The following is a 26,202-nucleotide window of genomic DNA, read 5'->3' as shown; positions in this document are numbered from 1 at the left end:
TCACCGAGTCTCCACGTGGACGTCAACAGGGCTGAAGGTCACAGTTGCAGGGTGTTGGCTGCTGCTGCTGTTTGGGCCTTGGGCATAAGGGGAGACCGGCTTGGGGCCCTTGGGCTCCAGCTCCCGCCTTGCCCTCATTTTCCTGCAATGAGATACGCACACTTGGTTGAGTCTCTCCCCTCCTGTGCCCCAGGGAGTGGGTTCTGTGACTATGGCTCCGGCGAAGAGATTAATGTAGATCATCATTAAATTATGTTGCTTAATTGCCAATTATCGACTTTCACAGCTGGACGGGACCTTAGACATTAGCTAGTCTAACCCTTTGATTTTTTGTTTAATGTAAATTAGATATTTTATTTAATTTTTTCTTATTAATGAATGAGTCAACTGTCAGATAGGTGGCTGTATTAAAGACAAGACAAAGATGTTCCATTTTTGATAGCATGAGTTAAATTTTGCAGCCTCTTTATGCTTGCTAATTTTATTGCTAGAAATATTTAGTAACTTTCTTTGAACATAATTGAGAAGAGAATATACTTAAAATGTATATCCTGTCTTTCATCTCATATGCCATAAAATTCAATAATTAACAACAGCCATTCATTCTAATGTCTATATATTTCATCTTGTTGACCTGTCATAATACTTTTTTAAAAATTTCAAATCCTCAGAAAAGTTGCACAAACAGTACAATTAATATCCGAATACCCTTCACCAAACAGTTCACTGGCTGTTAACAATTTGCCAAATTTGTTTTCTCTCTCTCTCTCTGTCTCTCTCTCTCTCCTTCCCTTCCTCCCCCTCCACCACTTACACACACACATACATACATACACACAGAATTGTGTGTGATTTCTTAAAATCACGAGCCATTTGTGAGTTAGTTGCAGACACCATGCCACTTTATCCCTCGGTGGTACTAAGAACAAGGGCATTCTCCAATGTAACCACAACATAATTATCACACTTGGAGACCCTTCCATTTGAAAGATGATAAAATCGGCGCTGAGCGGTTAAATGACTTGTCTGGTTTTGACAGACCAAACATCACTGTACACAGGGGTGAGTGGAGTCTTCATCCACCTTACCCGCTAGAAAAGGGGCTTAGAGTCCCATCAACGACAGAGAGAAATGAAGGGTAAACACAGGGGTTTGATGCCACTTCCTGGTTTGGGATAGACTCAAATTGTAACACCCCAGAAGTTTTGAAAAATAACTTATTACATATTATCATTATTATTACTTGCAGTGGTGTAGTATTTTCTTTGAGACGAGATGAACTGGGCTGAGTCCCAACTCTGGCAATTAGGGTTGCGTGACCTTGGACATGTTACTTAATCTTCCTGTGCCTGTTTTTTCATGTCTAAAAATTTGGGGACAACAGTAGTACCCACCTTGTGGGGTTGTTGTGAAGTGTAAATGACTTAATACATGTAAGAAGCTTAGGACCATGCATGGCACGTAGTAAGCGATGAGTATATGTCATCTACCAATATAAATAATATTATTTTATGATGAAAACAATGCATGCTTACTACTCCTCAAAGATAAGGATCCACAGACCCTTCCCCTACAAAAACCAACAACTAAGTTTTAACAACTAACTAACTAGCAACCCCATACAGCCCCTGCTTGTTAACACCTTGTTGTGTCTCATTTGAGCCCTCCTTGAATGTGAGTGTGTAATCCAGGTGTCTTATCATACTGTACATACTGTTTTTTAAACTTTGACAATTGATTTCTTCCTTGAAAAGAATGACCTTCTAGCAAAGTTGTGATTAGAGGTGATTAACACAAAATTTAGCCTTCATGCAATCAAGTTCTATTATTTTATTTTATCTTATTTGGTCCCAGAAAGTGGAGTCATGTGTACATGTATTTGTCACCCCAAATATTCATGTGGTTCACCCAGCAGAGGCCTACCCAGTAGAAGAGGATTGAAACATCCCTCTATTACCTGTATATATGTACAGGTGTTTGCCACCGTGCTCAAGGCCTATGTCATTGTCATGATCACTGTTGTATTTTAAAAATATATCTCCAAGTACAAAAATATTTGGTCACTGTGAAGTTTCTATAGGAGAGCAGATATCCAAAAAGGGCCCACAAAGGGCTAGAGGATGGGGATGGACTCATGGATGCTGCTGGGTACGTGACGGGCACCCACACGTGTTAGCTCCCATTCATTCTGGCGTCACTGAAGGGACCCATACCTGTTGTACACCTTCAGCAAGATCAGAACCACGGTGAAGATGATGATGACCACCACCACAATGGCAGCAACGATGGCTCCAGAACCTACAAGGAGGAGAGGGGAGATGACAAATGTGGGAACTGAAATGCGGAGGAGCATTCAGAGACTGGGAGGGGGCTCCTCCTGTGGCACCTGACATCGCCCCTGGGCCAAGGGGAAGACAAGAGAATGCTGCACCTCACTGCTGACCCCGGGATAGAGTCACATCTGAGCAGCAGTGCATCCCTATTCACAACGGGCCTTGGGAGCTATGTCCCCAGCACACCGCCTGCCAAAATTCTGCCTTGGGTCAAGTCCAGCGTTATACAGCTTCAAACCTCTTTTGTGAAACAGGCAAGCAAAACACCCTTCCCTCTTTTTTCTTTTTTTAAAACTATTCTTCACCGGAGGATATTTTTTCCATTGATTTTTAGAGAGAGTGAAAGGGAGAGAGGGAGGGGGAAAAAAGAGAGAGATTGGTTGCCTCCTGTACGCGCCGCATATAGGGCTGAGGATTGAACCTGCAACCCAGGTACGTGCCCTTGACCAGGAATTGAACCCGCGACCCATTGGTGCATGGGCTGACACTCTAACCACTGAGCCAGGCCGGCCAGGGCCCTTCCCTCTCTTTGATAATATGAAAGTAATATGTAATTTTTGTAGAAAATTTTGAAAATACAAACCAAAAAAGGGAGAGAGGGGATAAAAACCTTATTGCCCCAAGAAGCACTGATTTTCTACACATATATACACATTCACCTTAACCCAGCGCCCTGCCAGCACCCAGAGCCTGGACCTGTTCATTACTGGGGACATGCCACGTGCCAGGAGGCCTGCTTCATTTGCAGAAGTGAATACCAAGTCAACTGGAATGACTGAAACGGACCCAGCCTTCCCCCAATACAATCAACTGGTGTTCTGAAGAGTCACCCTCATATGTTTCCTCCTGGGGACCCCTTGTTCCTGCAGATGTCTCACCTGAGCTAACTCCTCCACCTACATTCATTTACTCCTTTGTGAACTGATGGGATGTGTTTGCCTCGCAAAAAAATGAAAGTAGTTACACTTCAAGGCGACCCATCTAAGGACATCTTACAAAAGATTCAAATTCCCATGGCCCTCTAGACCCCACAACTCCCTAATGAAAATAATAGTGGTAATAATACTACCCATTAGGTACTTAGTACACATCTAGCTGTTCTAAGCTCTTGACATGGATTATCTCTTTTAATCCTCACCTACCTTATGTGGTAACTTCATTAATATCCCATTAATAGATGAAGAAACAGGCACAGAGCAGTGAAGTCACATGCTCCAGGTCACCTAGTTGGCAAGCAGTAGAACTGAGACTGAGACCCAGGCAGTCTGTCTCCAGAGCCCAAGCTCTTGACCTCTAGACCAGGAGCTGACCTTGACACTTGCCCCGCCATCCCTCCCCCAGCTGCCACGCCAAGTTGATCTTACTCTTGTACAGAAAGTCATCTTCTCTGGTGGTCACGTTCAATGAGAAGAAGGTGGTACCCCCCAAAGGGGTGGCTGTGGTCATCTTGATCCTGGTGAGAATGAAGATGAAATTTTGTTTCAAATCAGAGTAAGCTTTATAACGCCGGTGTGATGCTTCCTTTGGTCTTTATCTGGATGATTGGAGAATATTCAAGCTGTCAGCAAGTCAATACAAACCTTTACTATATGCTGAATGGCCAGATTATTATGATCTCTGAAAGCATAATAATCTGGCCACTCAGTGTACTTCTCTTGAGTACCTCATTTATTTGATATCAAAGATACTATAAATCGTGCACCTGCTCAGTTTTCCCCTTTGCACTGGCTGATAGAAAGCTCAGGGCAAATAGGTGGTTGATCTCCAGCAAAAGTCTAGAATACTTTTGGTACCCATTTGAGATACAAATACACTGAATGGCCAGGTTATTATGCGTTCAGAGATCATAATAATCTGGCCACTCAGTGTATACTTTAGGGAATTAAAAATAATGTCTGATATTTGTAAAGAACTTCATTTTTCAAAGCAGTTTAAATCCATTCAACAACATTTATTAAACTCCTCCTGACCAGGTTCACACAGAATGTCTGAATTGCTCTTCAGGAAACTGTGTGAGGGAGGCTATTATTACTGCCATTTAACTGATGAAACTGAAGCCCCCAAACTACATGGAGCCCCAAGTTTACCCAGCAGAAGTTAACCCAGGACATCTGCCTCCCACACTAGTGGCCTTTTCACTACCTGCAACAGTGTCTGGAATGATATTCCTGCTTTTAAATGTTTTATAATCTAAGGAGGCAATGGGAAAAAAATTAACTATGGTTATGAAGTAGTCAGTGACATAAGCCATGGGAGGAGATCAATTCAAATGGGCTGGTGGGTGAGAGGAAGGAGAACAAAGGTCAGGTTGCACAAAGCCCTCCATGGGAAGAGAGTTAATGCATGTTGAGCATTTATTTATCATGCACCAGGCTCTGTCCCAGGTGCCTTCACGTACTACATAAGCTCATTTAATCCTCTCATTTTGCAGCTGAGCAAACAGGCTGAATCAAGTGAATGAACCAAAGTCACACAGCTAGGAAGATGTGGAGCCTGGACCGGGAATCGAACTGTGACCTCCTGGTTCAGAGGTCGACGCTCAACCAACTGAGCCACACTGGCCAGGGTATATATTATTCTTTTTTAAAAAAATACATTTTTATTGATTTCAGAGAGGAAGGAAGAGGGAGAGAGAGATAGAAATATCCATGATGAGAGAGAATCATTGATCGGCTGCCTCCCGCAAGCCCCCCACTGGGGATCGAGTCCACAACCCGGGCATGTGCCCTTGACCGGAATCGAACCTGGGACCTTTCAGTTCGCAGGCCGACGCTCTATCCACTGAACCAAACCGGCTAGGGCTATATTATTCTTTATAATTAAAAAAATATTTCTGCCCTGGCTGATGTGGCTCTGTTGGTTGAGTGTCATTCCTTGCACCAAGAGGTTGCTGGTTCAAATATGGTCAGGGCACATGCCCAGGTTGCATGTTGCAGGCTCCAGCTCCAGTAGGGGGCATGCGGGAGGCAGCAGATGTTTCTCTCTCCCTCTTGCTTCCTCTTTCCCTAAAAAAAAAAATCAATAAAAAAACATTTAAGAATAATAAAGCCCTGGCTGGTTTGGCTCAGTGGATAGAGCGTGGGCCTGTGGACTGAAGGGTCCCGGGTTCAGTTCTGGTCAAGAGCACATGCCTGGTTGTAGGCTTGATTTCCAGTAGGGGGAATGCAGGAGGCAGCCGATCAATGATTCTCTCTCATCATTGATGTTTCTCTCTCTCTCTTCCTGCCCCTTCTTCTCTGAAATCAGCTTGGATTGAACAAATGTTTACAATCATATTTTCTTCTGTTCTTTATTTAAAAAAACAATAGACTCAAATGAAATCCCTTTTCTATTCTATCTCAATCCTTCCCCCCTACCTTGGCTAATAGTGTATATTCTTTTCATCAAAGTTTGAAAAATGTTTACTACATATGTATATGTCCATAAACATAGTGTACACCCATAAACAGAGTATAGATCCATAACCCTTGTATATATTGTGAGTCAACATATTTAGTAAACCAATATGAATCGAGCACCTACTAAGTGATTGACCCTGTGCTAGGAGCTGGGAATACATTATGAAATAAAAGACAAACTCCTGCCTCCAGAAGCTCACATTCTATTTTATTTCATTTTGGGGCGGGGGGCGGCGGGGGGAGAGAAGCTCACATTTTAGTAGAGAAAGACTGTAGGTGTGACCACGGCATTCTTGGGCTCAAAAAACAATCATCTCCCCAGTGCCCACACTTCTAAATCTGGCAGCAAAAGCCCTTCATGGGCCATTTTCACCCTCTGTCTTCAAGCTTTCAGCTCCTCACACCAACCTCTGCCAAAAGCTGTGACAATGGACCTCTCCATCGTCCCCCGTCATTCCTGGTCTTTGCTGTCTCTGGGCTGGCTGCCCTGGGCTTTGTCCTCCCCAGGCCCCCACAGTGGGCGTCTCCTGAGAGCCCCCACCTCTGGGCTGCTTCTGTGCCAGACCCTCCCAACTCCTGATGGAAACACTCCTCCATTGGGGTCAGGGCATCCGCACCCAGGCTGGAGCTCCCGCCTCAGAAGGACTCTCTGTGGCCAGGCCCTGTTGATCCATAGGATGGACTCTGCCTTCACTTTCTCAGCTCTCCTCTAGGTCTCTGCCTAAAGCCTCCTGGCTCTTGTCTGCGCCTCCTCCCGAAGACCGAAGACCGGATCCTCAAGATGCCCCGCGAGGAGTCCCCTGTGGCTCTGCCTCCTGACCTCCCCACCTCAGCCAGCGTTTCTTCCCGGCTGGACTTCCTGTATCCTAATCGTCCTAAACAGGCCCAGGTCGGCCACACTCCACTGCCTGCTCCCAATCCAAAAAGATCACATCCTTCAAGACTCAGCCCAGCCACCCCAGGAAGAGTCCTACCCAGACAGAATTCGCCTTCCTGGCCTCTCCGCCCTCAGCAGCACTCGGAGAACACACCACAGCATGCGTCTCACTTGCTGTGGCTGGCAGTTCAGCTCCCAGGTTCACTGAGGGTAGAGCCCGTTTCTGGTTCTTTCTCAAACCTTCTACCTGCCCCAGACAGCGTGTCCGGATCCGCTCACCTTTGCCAGTGGAAGTACTTGGGGGAGTAACTGACCTTCTCCCAGCTTGGTTTGCTCATTTGTAAAATGAGATAGCTTTTCCCAAGGGAGCTGAGGGGTAGAGGTTAAGTATGAAAAGTGCTTTTTCGTGTTCTAGTGGATATTAGGAAATATTTGCTGAACTACATTACAGGCAGGTGGATCTGGAGCTCAAAACAACAAAACATTCTTTCTATAAAAATAAGTGTGGACCAATACGAGAATATGGCATGAAAGTCTCCCCCTCCCCCCTCAACCCCTCCCCCTACTCCTAAGGAGAGATACCTGCCCTGCCCCCCCACACTGTTCTCCATCCCAGCACATAATTTTAATATGCATCTGCCTATGTACCCTCTGCTTCTATCCCCACCAATATCGAGCTGAGAAGATTCACTAGTAATGCTTTCTCAAAATTCCTTTTAAAAACAGAAAAGAGAGGCATGTAGGTGGCCGCTGATCAAGAGTCACTTAGTGAGGGAGACGCAGAATAATCACTGGATAAGCTAAATCCTGCCCATGCACACGTCCGCCGTTAAACCAACAAGCACAAAAATGACAGAAGCCACTACCTGAGGGCCTGCTACATGGCAAAACCTGGTGGCAGGTATTTTTAAAAATCCATGCTTTGGTTTAATTTGTTAACTTACGTAAAACAGGGCTTCCTCTCCCCTTGTTTCAGGTGAGGCCCCCAAGACTTGGGGATAAAGCTAACTGTCCATGCTCACACAGCCTGGAAGCTGGCCCTGCAACTTCAAAGTGTGTATCCTTCCCACTGCACCAACCTGCCGTGGGACCCACTATGGGGTCCAGGACAAGTCGCCACAGAAACATGCGCGCACCACCCACCCACCCACCCACCCACACACACACACACTGACCAGTAATGCAGCCTCTAAGGCACCAGGACACGGCTCCTCTCAGGATGACCTCCCGGGCAACCTCCCCAGTTCCAGGTGCAGCTTGTTCTCGGGGGGGCCCAGCTACTCTCCGTTCTGAGAGAGCAGTGAGCAACCTCAGAGCGTCTCCTGCCTCATCTCGGGGCCGAGGGCTCTCAATTGCATCTCTGTTCCTGCCACATCAGAGAAGGCGGGAGGAGGGTGGGGGAACAGTGATGGCCAAGGTTGTGGGTGTTTTCATGTGTGGAGCCCCAGCCAGTCTTGTTAACCAAGTGAGGTCCAGTAGGGGGATTTCAGTATCAAATATGGCTATGACCAGGGTCTATGGCTATAGAAAAGGGGGTGTAGAGGAGTGTACGGGGTGGGTGATGCTGGTTTTCACTGACTGAGGTTAATTTAATAATAATAATAATAATCTATAATAATAATAAAAGCATAATAGGCTAATTAGACCGGAGCCAAAAGACCTTCCGGACAATCTTCCAGACGAAGCCGGGGCTGCGAGGGCCAAGCCCCTTTCACAGATTTCGTGTATCAGGCCTCTAGTAATAATAATAATAATAATAATAATAATAATAATACAACTATGTGCTAGGCACTGCACTCATTGCTTTGTGTGGAAGGTCTTATTGAATCCTCATACCTATCTGGCAAGGAAGGTGCAGTCACTGTGCCCATTCTACAGATGAGAAGACTGAAGCTCAGAGCAGAATGAAATCAATATAAGTTCACCAAGCTAATATTGTAGCTGTGCCAGCACTCAAGCTGGGTCTGTCGGATTCCATAACCCGTTCCCCCAGTGAATCCTCCCAGTGAACCCACAAAATACAAATGGCCCAGCATCCAGAGTTCAAATCAACATCAGGCTCCTACGGAAAGCCTACACAGGCGGGGGCGCGGCAGAGAGAGGCAGAGCCCTTGCTCCAGGCCCCTGACCCTGACTGGTCCTATCATACTGGTCCCTGCCCAGGCAACACTCTGGACCTCTCCAGCAGAGCCTTAATTACCTTTACAAAATCAGCACCGATTGTTGTCCCTGGGGTTGCTTACAAATGGCCTGTGTGGGAGGTCAGTTTGGGAAGTGATAGAGGGCCATGACCATTTACTCCTGAGCCACTCCTGCCTGTTCCTTGGTCAAGTGTCAGAGCCAAATCTGGAAGATAAATGTTGCCAGGCCCACCTGTCCAAAATATCTCCCCTGCTGCTCTGCCCCAGTGGTACCCTCCTTCCTCCTGGCTTGGCCTCCAAGTTCCCTGTTGGCTAAGAAAACAAAGACAGTACCAATCCTAGGTGACTCCTGCTCAAAAGGCCAACTGTAACTCAGAGTAAATAACCCAGGAATGACCTTGACCCACCAAAACACTGGGATTGATTTCCCCAATCACCTGAGAGATGGGAGGGTCAGCATGACTTGGCCTTTTCCACACACCAAAACCCCACTGATCCCAAGCAGCCCCTGGAGTTGTTGGGAAGTTTTAATTATCAGAAAATTAATCTTCATGTTGGAATCAAAATTTCCCTTCTTGTGACTTTCACCCATTGGTCCTAATTCTCAGCCCACAAAGGTAATCTGCTACCTCTTACACGTGACAAATGTCAGGTTGAAAGCACTTCTGTGGCCCTAGCCTGTTTGGCTTAGTGGTTAGGTCTTCATGTCGGCCCGAGAACTGAATTCAGGGTTGCAGGTCTGATTCCGTCAAGGGCTTGTACCTTATACCTCAGTTGCAGGCTCCATCTCTAGTCAGGGTGTGTGCGGGAGGCAACCAATTGATGTGTCTCTCTCACATTGATGTTTCTCTCTCTCTGTCTCTCCCCCTCCCTTCCACTCTCTCTAAAAATCAATGGGGAAAAAATATCCTCAGGTGGGGATTAAAAAAAACAAACACTTCTATGCATGAAAGGTTAAATTCAATCTCCCATTGGATGGAGCAGTTAAGTTAGCTGATATCAACACTTCAATTTTACCTCCCACCAATAGGTGGCAATAGCAGTTGGTTAGAGCAGTGGTTGGCAAACTCATTAGTCAACAGAGCCAAATATCAACAGTACGACGATTGAAATTTCTTTGGAGAGCCAAATTTTTTAAACTTAAACTATATAGGTAGGTACATTGTTATTAACTTAATTAGGGTACTCCTAAGCTGGCCTTTGCTAAAAACTCAAGGGGCCAAAGAGCCGCATGTGGCTCGTGGGCCGCAGTTTGCCGACCACTGGGTTAGAGTATGCCCCCCCCCCTTTTTTTTTTTTTTTACATTTTGAGGATGTAAGCTTTTATTTTTTTTAATATTTTTATTGTTTAAAGTATTACATATATTAGTACATATATCTCCCTTTTTTTCCCCATTGACCTTCCTCCAGCCTCCCCTACCCCGTGTCGCATGCCCTCATCCCACCCCCGCAAGTGTCTTGTGTTCATTGGTGTGCTTATATGCATGCATACAAGTCCTTTGGTTGATCTATTTCCCTCCCTCCCCAACGCTCCCCAGCCTTCCCGCTGTAATTTGACAGTCTGTTGGGTGCTTTACTGCCTCTGTATCTATCTTTTTATTCATCAGGTTATAATGTTCTTTATTTTCCATAAATGAGTGAGATCATGTGGTATTTTTCTTTCATTGCCTGGCTTATTTCACTTAACATAATGCTCTCCAGTTCCATCCATGCTGCTGCAAATGGTAAGGATTCCTTCTTGTTTATAGCAGCGTAGTATTCCATTGTGTAGATGTACCATAGTTTTCTAATCCACTCATCTGCTGATGGGCATTTAGGCTGTTTCCAAATCTTAGCTATGGTGAATTGTGCTGCTATGAACATAGGGGTGCATATATCCTTTCTGATTGGTGTTTCTAGTTTCTTGGGATATAGTCCCAGAAGTGGGATTACTGGGTCAAATGGGAGCTCCATTTTTAGTTTTTTGAGGAAACTCCATACTGTTCTCCACAGTGGCTGCACCGGTCTGCATTCCCACCAGCAGTGCACGAGGGTTCCTTTTTCTCCACATCCTCGCCAGCACTTGTCGTTTGTTGATTTGTTGATGATTGCCATTCTGACAGGTGTGAGATGGTATCGCATTGTCCTTTTGATTTGCATCTCTCGGATGATTAGTGACTTTGAGCATGTTTTCATGTGTCTCTTGGCCTTCCTTCTGTCTTCTTTTGAAAAGTGTCTATTTAGGTCCGTTGCCCATTTTTTTATTGGATCATTTATCTTCCTTTTATTAAGTTGTATAAGTTCCCTGTAGATGTTGGAGATTAAACCTTTATCAGTGATAACATTTGCAAATATGTTCTCCCATACAGTGGGCTTTCTTGTTGTTTTGTTGATGGTTTCTTTTGCTGTGCAAAAGCTTTTTATTTTGATGTAATCCCATTTGTTTATTTTCTCCTTAGCTTCTATTGCCCTAGGAGCAGTATCTGTGAAGAAATTGCTTCGGCATAAGTCTGAGATTTCTCTGCCTGTGGATTCCTCTAGTATTTTTATGGTTTCCCATCTTATGTTTAAGTCCTGTAACCATTTTGAGTTTATTTTTGTGTATGGTGTAAGTTGGTGGTCTAGTTTCATTTTTTTGCATGTATCTGTCCAATTTTCCCAACACCATTTATTGAAGAGACTGTCTTGACTCCATTGTATGTTCATGCCTCCTTTGTCAAATATTAATTGAGTTTAGTGGTTTGGGTCGATATCTGGATTCTCTATTCTATTCCATTGGTCTATATGTCTGTTCTTGTGCCAGTACCAGGCTGTTTTGAGAACAGTGGCTTTGTAATACAGCTTTAAATCTGGTATTGAGATCCCACCTACTTTGTTCTTCTTTCTCAGGATTGCTGTGGCTATTCGGCATCTTTTTTTATTCCAGGTGAATTTTTGGAGAGTTCTTTCTAGGTCTGTGAAATATGCCGTTGGTATTTTAATGGGGAGTGCATTGAATCTATAGATTGCTTTGGGTAGTATGGACATTTTAATGATGTTGATTCTACCAATCCATGAACATGGTATGTTCTTCCATCTATTTACGTCTTCCTCTATCTCTTTCAGTGTCGTGTAGTTTTCCGCGTATAGGTCTTTTACCTCCTTAGTTAAGTTTATTCCTAGGTATCTTAATTTTTTTCGGTGCGATGGTAAATGGGATTGCTTTTTTAGTCTCTCTTTCTGTAAGTTCACTATTGGTGTATAGAAATGCCATAGATTTCTTGGCGTTAATTTTGTATCCTGCTACATTGCCGAATTCATTTATTAAGTCTAATAGTTTTTTGATGGAGTCTTTCGGGTTTTTTATGTACAATATCATGTCATCTGCAAATAAGGACAGCTTTACTTCTTCGTTTCCAATTTGGGTGCCTTTTATTTCTTCTTCTTGTCTAATTGCAATGGCTAATACTTCCAGTACTATGTCGAACAGGAGTGGTGAGAGTGGACATCCCTGTCTTGTTCTTGTTCTTAGGGGAAATGGTTTTAGTTTTTGCCCATTGAGTATGATGTTAGCTGTGGGTTTATCATATATGGCTTTTATTATGTTGAGGTATGATCCTTCTATTCCCACCTTGTTGAGAGTTTTTATCAATAAAGGGTGTTGGATTTTGTCAAATGCTTTTTCTGCATCAATTGATATGACTATGTGATTTTTATCTCTCAATTTCTTTATGTGATGTATCACGTTTATTGATTTGCGGATATTGTACCATCCTTGCATTCCTGGGGTAAATCCTACTTGGTCATGGTGTATGATCTTTCTGATGTACTGCTGGATCCGATTTGCTAGAATTTTGTTGAGGATTTTGGCATCTATGTTCATGAGGGATATTGGCCTGTAATTCTCTTTCATTGTGTTGTCTTTATCTGGTTTTGGTATTAGAATGATGCTGGCTTCATAGAAGGAGCTTGGAAGTGTTCTTTCCTCTTGAATTTTTTGGAATAGTCTGAGGAGGATAGGTTTTAGTTCTTCCTTGAATGTTTGGTAAAACTCCCCTGTGAAGCCGTCTGGGCCTGGGCTTTTGTTTGCTGGAAGCTTTTTGATGACTGCTTCAATTTCTTCCATAGTTATTGGCCTATTGGAGATGTTTGGATTCTTCCTGTTGAGTTTTGGAAGGTTATATTTTTCTAGGAATATGTCCATTTCCTCCAGGTTGTCCAGTTTGTTGGAATAGAGTTGTTCATAGTATTTTTTAACAATCCTTTGTATTTCGGTGGGGTCTGTTGTTATTTCACCTCTTTCATTTCTGATTTTGTTTATTTGGGTCCTCTCTCTTTGCTTCTTGGTGAGCCTGGCTAGAGGTTCATCAATCTTGTTTATCCTTTCAGAGAACCAGCTCTTGGTTTTGTTGATCTTTTGTATTGTTTTTTTGGTCTCAATATCGTTTATCGCTGCTCTGATCTTTATTATTTCCTTCCTTCTGCTTACACTGGGCTTTTCTTGTTGCTCTTTTTCTAACTCTTTGAGTTGTAGGGTTAGGTAATTTATTACCATTGTTTCTTGTTTTTTGCAGTAGGCTTGTAGAGCTATGAACTTCCCTCTCAAGACTGCTTTCGCTATGTTCCATAGATTTTGGATTGTTGTGTTTTCATTGTTGTTTGTTGCCATGATGTTTTTTTATTTCTTCTTTGATCTCTCTGGTAACCCAGTCATTGTTTAATAGCATGCTGTTTAGTCTCCAGGTGTTTGGTTTTTTTGGATTGTTTTTATTGTAGTTGATTTCCAGTTTTATGCCACTGTGATCTGAGAAGATGCTTAATAAGATTTCTATCTTCTTGAATTTGAAGAGACTTTGCCTATGCCCAACATATGGTCTATCTTTGAAAATGACCCATGTGCACTTGAGAAGAATGTATATTCTGTGGCTTTGGGGTGAAATGTTCTGAAGATGTCAATTAATTCCATCTGGTCTAGTGAGTCATTTAGGACTGATGTTTCTTTGCTGATTTTTTGTTTAGAGGATTTGTCCAATGGTGATAGTGGGGTATTAAAGTCTCCTACTATGATTGTATTGCTGTCAATCTCTCCCTTGATATCCTCCAGGAGTTTTTTTTATGTATTTGGGTGCTCCTGTATAGGGTGTGTATATGTTTACCAGAGTTATTTCTTCTTGTTGGATTGCTCCCTTTAGTATTATGAAGTGGCCTTCCTTATCTCTTGTTATGTCCTTCACTTTGAGATCTAATTTATCAGATATAAGTATTGCTACCCCAGCTTTTTTTTCATTTCCATTTGCCTGAAAAACCTTTTTCCATCCCTTCACCCTCAGTCTGTGTGCGTCTTTTTTTCTGAGGTAGGTTTCTTGTAGACAGCAGATATATGGGTCGTGTTTTCTTATCCAATCCGTTACCCTATGTCTTTTTATTGGGGCATTTAATCCATTTACATTTAAAGTTATTATTGATAGGTACTTATTTGTCGCCATTTTTATTCTTTACCCCTGTGTTCCTTCTTCGCTTCCTTTTTTTTTTTTTTTTTCCAGCAGACCCTTTAGCATTTCTTGCATTGCTGGTTTGGTGGTAATAAATTCCCTTAGTCTTTTTTTGTCTGTGAAGCTCCTGATTTCACCTTCAATTTTGATTGATAGCCTTGCTGGGTACAGTATTCTTGGATTCAGACCCTTCCTTTGCATGACTTTGTATATTTCATTCCATTCCCTTCTGACCTGATGAGTTTCTGTTGAGAAATCAGTCACTAGTCTGATGGGGGTTCATTTGTAGGTAACTTTCTGTCTCTCTCTGGCCACTTTTAAGATTCTTACTTTGTCGTTGGTGTTTGCCAATTTAATTATAATGTGCCTTGGCGTCGGTCTTTTGGGGTTCATTTTGCTTGGGACTCTGTGAGCTTCTTGGATTTGTGTGGGGTTTTTCTTCCCTATATCAGGGAAGTTTTCTGTCATTATTTCTTCAAACAGGTTTTCTATTCCTTGCTCAGTTTCCTTTCCTTCTGGAACCCTTATTATGCGGATTTTGTTTTGTTTCATGTGGTCCCAAAGTTCCCTTAGGCTCTCCTCCTGCTTTTTAATTTTTTTTCTAGAAGCTGCTCTACTTGGGTATTCTTTCCTACCTTGTCTTCTAGCTCACTGATGTGGTCCTCTGCTTCTTTTAGTCTACTCTTGATGCTTTCTATTGAGTTCTTTACAGCAGCAATGTCATTTTTCATTTCTTCTTGGTTCTTCATTTCCTCTTGGTTCTTACTCATATTGTTGAATTTGTCTTCTATTCTTTTCAGCCACCTTATGACCATTTCTCTGAATTCTTTCTCTGACAGGTTGCTTGCCTCCATTTCGTTTACTTCCTTTTCTGGTGATGCCTGCTTTTCTTTCATATGCGGGCTGTTTCTTTGTCTCCCCATGGTCTCTCTTCTCTAGGTGTCTGGTTATGTAGTTCTCTCTCTCCTGCATTGATTTAAAGGCACAAAATACAACACAACCAGGTACAATGCACAAGGCACTGAACAGAAATGTATTCACAATATTAATAACCCCAAATAAAGGTGACCACCAGAGAAAGGCAAATTAGAGGGTAGGAGAGAAAGAAGAGAGAGAGAAAAAAAAAAGAGAAAGGAGCGCAAAAATGAAATTGGGAAAAGGAAAAAAAGTAAAAGAGAAAAGAAAGAGAATAAGAAAGAAGAGGGGAACAAACTATATATATGGGGAGAAAACTCCAATAAAACAGCCACTAATCCCAACAAATGCCAGCAACAAGTACCTGGAGATGAATACAAACTACAAACAACAACTAATATCAAGTGAGGCGAGGGGAAACAGAAGCAAAAAACAAAAAAAAAACAAACAAAAAAACAAACAAAAAAAAGAATAAGCAAAACAATCTCACAAAAAAGCATAAAGAATCGATATAATCAACATTCAAGCAAACAACAAAAGGACAGAAAGAAAAACAATTTTTTGGATAGTGAAGACAGAGAAGAGAGAGGTGTGTATAGACTTGGAGCAGGGGATTGGAAATTAGATATATAAGTAGGGTGAAATTTTAACAGGGGGTAAAAAGAAAGAATAGGAAAATCTAAAGCAGGAAAAGGGTAAGAGAAACAGGACAACAAAAGGGGAAAAGTAGGAAGAGAGTGATGGCATAAAGGTAAAGTTGAGATAGAGTAAAATGATGCTAAAGGAAAGATGAAAATAGAATGTAGAACACTAATCCCAAAGTAAAATAAAGAGAAAATAAAATGACACTTTTTTAAAAAAAGGTAAAATAGTAGTAGTAATAATACTGATTGAAAATAAAAATGTAATAATTTAAAAGGTAAAATCAAGTGAGGAAAAAAGAAAAAAATTAGTTTCTTAAGTAAAAGATGAAAAAAAAATGTACAGTAGTTAAGGACATTCACTTCCTCTACTGTTCTGTTTGGCACGCCTGTTTCCTAGTCAGGACAGTATTGCAGTTCCCTGCATTCCACTGCTCCTCAGTATTGTAAGCCAGTCCTGATTTTTAAGCAGGCAGTGTGTCTTAATTTCTTGTATTCCTTTATTTGTGATTACACAAGAGTCAATTTGTGATTCAACCCCTGGGTGGCAGTTTCTGGATTGACCTTCGGGTCTATAGGTCCTCTCTAGCCAGTGCTTAGATCCTGCTTTCCCTGTGGCACTCAATACTGGTTTGTGGGAGTGGGTTGCCCCAGAGCTGGTTTTCTGATGGCCATTTCCCGCTCTGATCCCCAGGCTCCAGAAAAACATCCTTCCCCTGCAGTCTCTTAGGGTGTCTCCAATTGGATGATCCTATGTATTGGGCCTAGTAATCAGAAGCAAGGATTCAAAGAGGAAAAAGAAAAAAGAAAACAACAACAACAACAACAAAAAGAGCCAGCGCAAGTGTGCAAACTCCGGGGCTGCGCACAAGTCTGTGCAGTCTTTTTTCCCCCTTGGGTCCAAGCAGCCGGCACACTTTTAACATTTTTAGGCTGTCTTTTTAGAGATCCCTTCTGTTAGCAGCTCTGAGGACCCCCTTCCACATTTACAAATCACACCAGCCCCAACAGCCACAGATTTTTCTAGGCGCAGACTTCCCCCAGTCCTCCAGCTCCCACAGTGCGCACGTTTCTCTCTCCTGGCGGGACCAGAGACCTCATCTTATCCCAGGCAAAATCTGACCTTTCCGTGGTGGAGTGTAGAGCTCTCCTGAATCCGCGTGTTTGCGCCAATTGGGGACCGGTGTTCTGGGGTTCGCAGCTGTTCGGTGGGTGCTGCAGTTGCAGTTTCAGGCTTCCGATAACATCCACTTTCCCCTTCAAGATGGCGCAATCTCCGCGTCCAATCTGATTGCTCAGGGAGGGAACCCAGCAGCAGTGGGGGCTGCCTGGTCAGGGGAGTCCCGTCCAACAGTCCCCCACTGTCTCCTGGAGAATAGCTGTCCCTCAACTCATCAAGGAACACTCCCCGTGTGACCCTCAGCTGTTCTTTCTATCTGCTCCAGGACAAGGCTCGGGACACGTCTGTCTATTCCACCGCCAGTGTGCCCCTTTGTACTTAACCTACAAATGACTGATAAATGTCCTGTGACCTCAACCTGTTTCTAAGTAAAGAAGTTTTCTGCCCTTGAAACAGCAATTGTATGTTCTCTGATTCATTGCTTCTCAGAGATAAATAGTCCCAGATCTTTTAAGTAAACTTTGGGGTTCCTCATTTTTCTGTGTCAATGTCTCCCTTAAATTCAGTACCACAAACTGAACACATGACTCCAGAGGGGTCCTGAAATGTCTGGAATGACATTTTTCTTGATACTTATCAGAATTCTATGTGACCTTGGTCAACTTTCTTCACCTCTTGGGTTTTCTGATCTATTATAAACTCCAGAGGGTTGTTGTGAGATTAAATGAAATAAGTCATGTAACATATTGAGAATAGTGGCTGTGCACAAAACCTATTGGTATTACACTGGATTAATGCAAACAAATAGCTCATTAGCTTTATAGGGGCCACAGTACACTGCTCATACACACCCTGTTGATACACCCCTAAAACTTTTTCAGACTTCTTCTTATACTTGTTTATGGTCAATCAGAGCCCTAAGATTGGTAAGTAAAAGGGCTTTCTAAACTGCAAAGTGCTGTGGAAATAAAAGGCAATAGCAGTTGCATTATTAATGGTAATGATATTAAGATGAGCTTCTGTCCAATAACTAGGTCTCCATTATGCTCTTGTGCAAATGTCTTTTTGAACTTAAGTGCAGGACTTTGCATTGATTCCTGTTAGCCTTGACTTTGTTGATTTGGGCCTTCAGGAAAGAAACTCCAGCTCCATGAAGTATGATGTCCCAAGGAGGGAACTGAGGAGGGATTCACCAGAACTACCCGAGGGTTCCAATTTTCTCCTCCATCTCCACTGAGGGCAGAGATAGAGGAAATAATGACACCTCCCCCAGGAAGGCAAAAGTCCTAATGCGACTGGTAGAGCATGGGGGCAGTTGGGTGGGCCAAGGAAGAACAAGTAACAGATTCTTGGGGTGAGAATCAGGAGAACAGGGTTGCCTTTCCCACTCGTTTTGCATGTGACTTTGGAAAGCTCTCCTCTCTCTGGACCTTAGTTTTCCCATCTGTAAAATGGTCCCACTTGAAGATGATCTCTAAGAACCTTTCCAATCTCTAGTTCTATTTTATGCAATAGCTATTCATAGCTTAACTTAAGAACCAGTATTTTCATTTTTCTTTGTAGATACTGACTCGGGGGTGTTAGGAGAGGGAAGTCAGCACATGCAGTTCACGCTGGAAGGCAGGAATGCTTCCTGGAAGGCATCTGAGACTGGACCAAACTGAGAAGTGCACACAGGGGTTGGAAGTGGCAGCAGCGGTCCTTATGGGGTGAACCTCCAAACAGTCTGTTGGGCACATAGTAACCCAATTCTGCCTGAATCCTAAAGGGCCACCTCCTACACTCTCCATTCCTATTGGGTTCCACATCATCTCCCCTGCTCCATCTGTCTGTCTGTGCGTGGCTCTTTCCCCTTGTGTATTACAGCTCCCAAAGATGGGATCCAAGTTAGCTTAATGTTCCCTTGAACTTGGGGCCATCCACAATTACAAACCAAATACATGTTCCTTGTGGTTGGTTTTCAGAAATTAGGAACACATTTCTGGTTTCAGTTATCCACCTATTCTTTCATCCTCCCATCCACTCCACACAATTTACCTTCCACGTGTTCTTCTGTCCATTTGCCCTGTCATTCATTCAACCAGCGCCTACCTCGTACATAGCACAGAGAGGATGCAAAGAAGTGCTGTGGGAATCACGTTCCTAGAGCTTAGACAGTGAGGACAAGAAGTGGAATTGTTTCCTTCAAGAATCCTTCAATCAATAATTATTTGGAATCATCTCCCTCATGTCTAGCCCAGCCTTGATCTCAGCGATGTCTGATCAATATCATATTGAAGTCCTATGGAAAAAGCAGTGGTTTGCAGATCTGGGTTCTAGGCCCACCACTTCTATGAAGTCTTATTTACCTACTCTGTCAAATCCTGCCTTGAACATTCTCTATTTCTGATTTTCGTGGCCCACATTGTAAAGAAAGCTGCCTCAAGGAGCTCCCAAGCCAAGACACACGAATCTAAGTTCCACCTGCTGAGATTTGTAAGTAGAAATCCCGATGAAAGAGGTCACGGGGCCGATTTTTGCCTGGTGCCAAAAGGGTGGCACAAACAGTGCCAGGAGTCAGTGGGAGGATGAGACCTGTGGGCGTTGTGGTTGAGTCTGACCAAGAGCTGGAATGTGACCTGTGGCTTCCATCTGTTCCTCAGTCTTTGGGCACAAGCCAAGGGCCCGGCTCCCAAGGCTCCTCAAACTACACCTCCCGCATAAATCTCCAGGTGTCCCACTGTCCCCCAGGAGAAAAAAAAAAGCCCAAGGTTAAAGAATGTATGCCCTTAAGTGAATACGTCAGAAGAAAAGAATTCCACCTTGACATTCTAGTCAGGAAGGGGAGGGAGCCAGCGTTTAAGGAGACACGAACACAGTGCTAGGCACTAGGCTCCCGCATGTTTTCTCATGTAATCACTTCAGCAAGGTGGGCCTTTTTATCTCCGTTTTGCTGATAGAACACGGAGGCTCAGAGAGGTTGAGTGACTTGCTCCAAGTCTTACAATGAGTGGAGGAGCTGAGACTCAAACTCCCATCTTCTACCTCCAAACTGTCCGTGGCTGCCAAGCCTCCCAGGAGGTAAGCCATTGTCCTGGGCCACTGCAAGGGTCAGCACCCTGAGATGGCAGGGCTCCTCACACCCGGCACTGTTGCCACGGGGGCCAGATAATTCTCCATTTCGGGGCCTGACCTGTGCACGGCAGGGTGTTTACAGCATCCCTGGCCTCCAGCCACTAGATGCCAGCAGCACCCCTCATGGTGGCTAAAATGTCTCCAGATGTTTCTCAGTCTGAGTCTGAGAGGCAAATGGCCTCTGGTGGAGAACTGGAGCAGAACAACACACCTGTCTCTTGGCAGTGCCCTACCCTTTCCACCTGAGAAAGTCTCGACAGGAAGGGAAATACCCATCCGTGGAGAGACAACCAGTAATAACAATGATGACGACAGCCACAAACACAGCCACCATTTACCAGGTGCTTGCTCTGCACTGGTTGCCATGCCAAGTACTTTGTATATATTTCCTCACGTCTATTATCTCTGTTTCCCAGATGGAGGAACTGAGGCTCAGTAACGCACCCAACGTTCCGGTGCTAACGTAGAGCACAGGTAGGAAGCATTCGTTCCCTTGGCTGTTGTAACTAATCACCACACACTCAGTGACTGAAAACAACACAAATGAATTTTCTCGTCGTTCTAGAGGTCAGCAGCCTAAAATCAGTGTCACCGGGCTAAAAGCGAGGAGTTGGCAGGGCTGTATTCCTTTTGGAGGCTCTGGGGGAGAATCTGTTGCCTTGTCTCTTCCGGCTTCTGCAGGCCATCGGACTCCTTGGCCCAAGGCCCCTCCTCCACCTACATCTTCAAGGTAACAGTGAGGCATCTCCCCATCTCTCTCTTCCTCTGACCTCTGCTTCCATCTCTCTCCTCTCCTCTCTCACTCTCCTGCCTCCCTCGTGTAAGGACCCTGGTGATTACATTGGCCTCACCCAGGTAATTCAGGGTAATCCCCTCACCTCTAGATCCTTATTCTCATCTACAAAGTCCCTTTTGTCATGTAAGGTAACACGGTCACAGGTTTGGGGATTAGGATGTGGATAACCTTGGTGGTGGGGGGGCGCATATATGAAGGCTTTAGTCTCTTATCTGTCTTACCCCAGGCTTTGCACTCCTATCTACTCTTGCCTCCCATGCCCTGCCTGAGCAGACAGTCCGCATAGGCCAGGAGCTGTGCAGGGCACTGAGGGGATCAGACAGGAGTGGTAGGCACTAGCACACATCAGGAGGGAGTACGCGAGAAGTCTATTGATGGGAGCAGAGAAAGAGTCCCAAAGACAGTGGACCAGTGCAGGGTTGTGGGGAGTGGGCTCAGGAGTCAACAGGGCAGGCCTGATTCCTTCCCTCCAGGCAAGTCTCAGCACCTACCTCCAACCTAACTTCAAATACATCTGTAGTTCATCTTGTCCTGAAGGACGACCCCACTCCAGCGCTCACCACCCAGGATCCTGTCCCATCTGTGAGGTTCATTTGCCCAGTTAACTGGTAACCATTCTCAATTTTTTCTTTCTACATCTCCTCTCTGCCAATGTAACCTAACTTAAAATATAGATATACAGCCTTGCAGGTAGCCTAGCATACACTAACCTTTATTTATAATTAATAACCTGTAGCCTGGCCAGCATGGCTCAGTGGTTGAACGTCGACCTATGAACCAGGAGGTCACAGTTCCACGGTCAGGGCACATGCCCCGATTGCTAGCTCGATCCTCAGTGTGAGGCATGCAAGGGGCAGCTGATCAATGATTTTCTCTCATCATTGATGTTTCTATCTCTTTCTCCCTTCCTCTCTGAAATCAAGAAAAATTATATATAAAAAAAGAAGTAATAACCTGTTAACCCACTTAGATCACCCTGGATACTAGAAGGCTTGTGTAACCATATCCTGTAATTTGCTAAAAGTTTAGCAGAAGGGCTGAGACTTAATTAGTTAAACTTTTTTCCATATCTGTGCCATCCCTGACATTGACAAGTACCAGAACTGTTTTTTTTTCCAGGGATAAGCCCAAGATGCTTTGCGGGACCTGGGGACTGATCCGGCTCAAATCACCCGAGGCTGGGAGAAGCGGCCTGGAGGACTATACCAACCGCTTCAGGAACTCGTCTCATTATATCCTCCTTATAATACTAAAACCTCCTCCCTTTCCTCCCACGGGTGGAGATTTCCCACCATTTTTTAACATGCGGCATAAGTATTGGCATGTTGTCTGAAGGCGCATGCGCAGTAATGCCCCCACCTGGCCATTCGACGATGAAGCTCACCTTGCTGTCTATGCATGATTTCCCTGAATGAAGACGAATCCGATCCTTTGCTGGGGACAGCTGCTTTGGGAAGTGACCTTCCTCGCCCCCCTCGCCCCCACGGGTGTCCTTGCTTGACAGCTCTCAATCATGTCCCTTCCTTCTCATAAAATCTTCTTTGAGTTGTCTTTTGCCTAGCAACTACTGAGTAATTGGACCCGCTTTCGTTGGAAGACTGAGGGCTTACAGGGGTCCTCAAACTACAGCCCGCGGGCCACATGCGGCCCGCTGAGGACATTTATCCGGCCCGCCGGGTGCTGCTGCCTGTCCTGCTTAGCAGCCGACTCATCCCGGGCCCGCAGTGCGCATAGGAATTTGTTCATAGTTTTTTTTTTTAAACTATAGTCTGGCCCTCCAACGGTCTGAGGGACAGTGAACTGGCCCCCTGTTTAAAAAGTTTGAGGACCCCTGGTCTTTAATCTTGTAAATGCACTCGCTGTCCCATTCTGGTGTGTAAGGATGCTCTTCAGCTGCAGGGCCCCTCCAGAAGCCCACTGATCCATCCCTTTACAGAAATGAGACACCACGCTGCCTGGGTTAGCCAGCCTGTCCCGCCCCAGCCCGCCAGCGGTCCTGGGCCTCACACCTCCTCCAGCAGTCCTGGGCTCCTCAGTGACTTAGGGATGACTCTCCTGACTCATACGAAAACAGAGGTAAAAAGGATAAATTCGGTTTTGCCTCATTCTGGGAGAAATAATGCTTAGGATCTATATTTTTCTTTTAAAAATTATATTTTTCTGGTTAAACATAGCTGATGGAACACAAGCATTCATCTCTGCTTCCTCCTGAGACGCCTCACAAATGATACTAAAGCAATCAAGACATGTAGATCCACAGGCCAAGGGAAAGGAGAGAAGACAACCATTGGAGAGAGGCCGATCCAGGTTTGAAAGCAGGAAGAGCTGATGGTTGAGTGGAAAAGGCCAAGGCCCAAACGGGCTGATGGGAAACCAATAAAAGCTGATCTCGCTGACGAAACCCCAGGAAGACTCAGGAATGGGTGGCAGCAGATGCCACCAAAGGCCAGGCTCCCACGTGGGGCTGAAAAGAGGAATTTGCAGCTCAGCTCCATTCCCTCCTCCTTGGGTCCCCCTGGCATAGGCTTCCTCTGCCCCGAGGAATGCGGTAAGTTCACCCTCTGCAGAGAGTGAGTCAGGAGGTAGACCTGCACAGCCCGGATGACAGCCACGTGCGGCCATTTACATTTAAATGACAATAAATTAAAATTAAATAAAATTAAAAGCTCAGTGTCGCCCTAGCTGGTTTGGCTCAGTGGGTAGAGCATCCTGGGTTGCAGGCTCGATCCCCAGTAGGGGGCGTGCAGGAGGCAGTGGATCAATGATTCTTTCTCATCATTGATGTTTCTATCTCTCTCTCCCTCTCCCTTCCTCTCTGAAGTCAATAAAAATATATTTTTTTTAAAAAAAGAAAGGGTGTTAAGAAGCTAAAAATTGACAAAAGAAATAAAAATTTCAAAAAAGGCTTGAAAGATTGACAAAATGTCTTATAAAGTGAAGCAAAACAGATTACTCCAGGAGGTCCAACAACCTAATAAGAATTCCAGAAGTGATTAAGCAGAGAAAATTGAGGGAAGGAAATTATCAAATAAAAAATAATACCTCAAAATTTCCCAGAAGTGAAGGATATGAATTTTCAGAATGAGAGGACCCTCTGAGTCCCCAGAATAATGAATGAAAAAGACCCACAATAGGGCTCATCCTTATGACCTTTAGAGCACAGGTGCTCTAAACATGTCCACACATGTCCATAGATTTTTTTTAAAAAACCTCTTTTTAAAAATTGATTTGAGAGAGAAACATTGATTTGTTGTTCCATTTATTTATTCGTTGGTTGCTTCTTGTATGTGCCCCGACTGGGGATCAAACCCACAACCTTGGGGTACCCTTGGGGTATCAGGATGATGATCTAACCAAATGAGCTCCTTGGCGAGGGCAGTTTTATTTTTAAGGTCAAATACAAAGGACCAACAATCAGATAAAACCAGAATGGCCCTGGGTTTGACAGCGGCAGCACCAGAAGCTCTAAGACAACCCTCCAAAATGCTGAGGGAAAATAATTTCCAGCCGAGACGTGGATAGCAAGCCAAGCTAAATACTGAATGAAAGGGCATAAGAACGATATTTTGGGGCATGCGAGGCTTTTTAAAAAATCCACTGCACCCCATGCACCTTTGCCCAGGAAGCTCCTAGCGGATAGGCCCCACTAAAGTGGAAGAGTAAGCCAAGGGGGAGCAGCGCATGGGATCGGGGGTTAGGGGGTGCCCAGGGCCATCACTCTGCAGCAACCTGGGGGTGACCAATCCCACTGCGGGCGAGGAGGGAGGTGCAGGGGATTCACCAGCCACGAAAAAATGAAACCGGGAGATTTTCAGACTGAAAGGAGATCTACTTTTCTGTTGGAGGGTTTGGGGATGAATTTATGATAGAAAAATAAGCTCTTCCAAAAGACTTAAGGAACCTAGCTTTCCCCCTCCCCACACACAATCTCTCCCCACTCCCCACACCCTCTGCGATGGTCCTAGGAGGCACCCCCTTGTGACCACAGGATTCTATGGAACCCTGTCTGAGAACTACTAAGCCCAATGCTCTTTCCTTACAATTGGGGAAACTGAGGGCCAGCAAGGCCCCCCCGCAGGGGCACACAGAGAGAGTGAGTTCACTTGGTGGGTTTTGGAGAACTCCTCTGATTCATTTAAGACAAGAGCAGTCACCATACTAAGAACTAAACCAAACCTGAAGGAACCCCGGCTGGTGAGTAAGGCCCCACCTGGCCCGTGTTATCCACCTTAGCTGCCGGTGCTTTTAATCCTAGGGGATTGTAACTGCAGGAAATTCCTAAAAAGAACAGACGTAGCTACTTCTAAGTTCCTGAGTTACGTCTAATTACCACCTATCAAAGCAAGAACACGTAGATGTAATTGAGTTCTGTACACCATGGACAAGCCAACTGTAAACCTCTGGAGAAAAATTGGGGTGGGAGTGCAGGGGACGAGGGGGGGGGGAGAGAAACCACATAAATGAGTACCAACCCTCTCCTTGGAACAGGTGCCCTGACCCCCACTGCTCTTGGGGAGATCCTTATTATTCTTTTTAAGAATCAAGGCCAATGTCCTCCTACGAACTCCAATAATCAGACTTGGTCCCCAATGCCGATGTTTCAGGGGTCTCACTTCTGATTCTCTGCCTCTCTGTCCACGTTTTCCAGGGGCTTGGCTAACCTCACCGTGTTTGCAGTTAATGAGTGAAGGATGTGAACTCCGGAGTATCTGAACTTGAATATGAAATTCCAAGAAACCTACGACTCTGTAACCCGTGACATCCTCTCTTTGCATCTCACTGTCCTGGTCTGTGAAGCTCACCTCCTTACCTGTTTAACGGGGTCACCACCAAAACCCCGACAGAGAGGCCTGCTGTACGGGGCAAGCACCTGGGCTGGACGTTAGGAGTCCTGGGTTCGAGTCTTACCTGTGCTGCCTACTTGCTGTGTGACCGTGGGCAAGCCACTTCTTCTGTCTGGACTTCAGTTTGCTCTCCTGCAAAACGCGCAGCTGGGGCCCTGGGGCCTCCTCCTCATGCTCCTTCCACCGTGTGACTCCCAGCCTCCCAGTTTGGTTCAGGACGTGGCCCCTCACCCTCCCCGAGGCTCGCCTGCCTCCCACACCCTCCATTCCAGAAGAAACACCCTTCCCCTTTCCTGCCCAAGCTCGGCCTGGCAAGCGCTGGGCTGCCGAGAGGACGGGAGGTGGGGAAACGGGCCCAGCAGTTCAAGCCTCCGTGGTGAGAGCTGGCCCGTGGCCAGTCACAACAGGCCTGGAGCTACAGAGGGCATTTGTCTGGGGGCCCAAGGTCTCATGTAAACCTTTGCTCTCGCGTTGGCCCGCTGCCTCCCTTCTCCCTGCCGCCAGGCGCAGCACCAGCACTGGCTTTGCTGTGAAGGGGGCTGTGGGTGCTGCACAGAAGGGGGTAGGGGGACC

At 44.9% G+C, this 26,202-nt stretch overlaps 1 protein-coding gene across 1 annotated transcript; it reads right to left on the bottom strand.

Annotated features, from left to right (window-relative positions):
* NCMAP (non-compact myelin associated protein) lies at positions 1-25,761 on the bottom strand (the record flags this gene model as incomplete). The annotated part of the gene is made up of 4 exons (XM_080656035.1): positions 25,694-25,761; positions 3,698-3,786; positions 2,214-2,298; positions 1-142 (listed from the first exon to the last, which is right to left on the bottom strand). The coding sequence occupies exons 2-4, from the start codon at positions 3,777-3,779 to the stop codon at positions 1-3; spliced, it is 309 nt and encodes a 102-aa protein (XP_080512161.1). The 5' UTR covers positions 3,780-3,786; positions 25,694-25,761.
* Positions 25,762-26,202: the final 441 nt, after the last annotated feature.

This window comes from Plecotus auritus (assembly GCF_963455305.1).
Source record: "Plecotus auritus genome assembly, chromosome: 2".
Taxonomy (NCBI): Eukaryota; Metazoa; Chordata; class Mammalia; order Chiroptera; family Vespertilionidae; genus Plecotus; species Plecotus auritus.
Note: the sequence above shows the minus strand (reverse complement) of the source record. Positions and strands in the feature narration are given on the sequence as shown.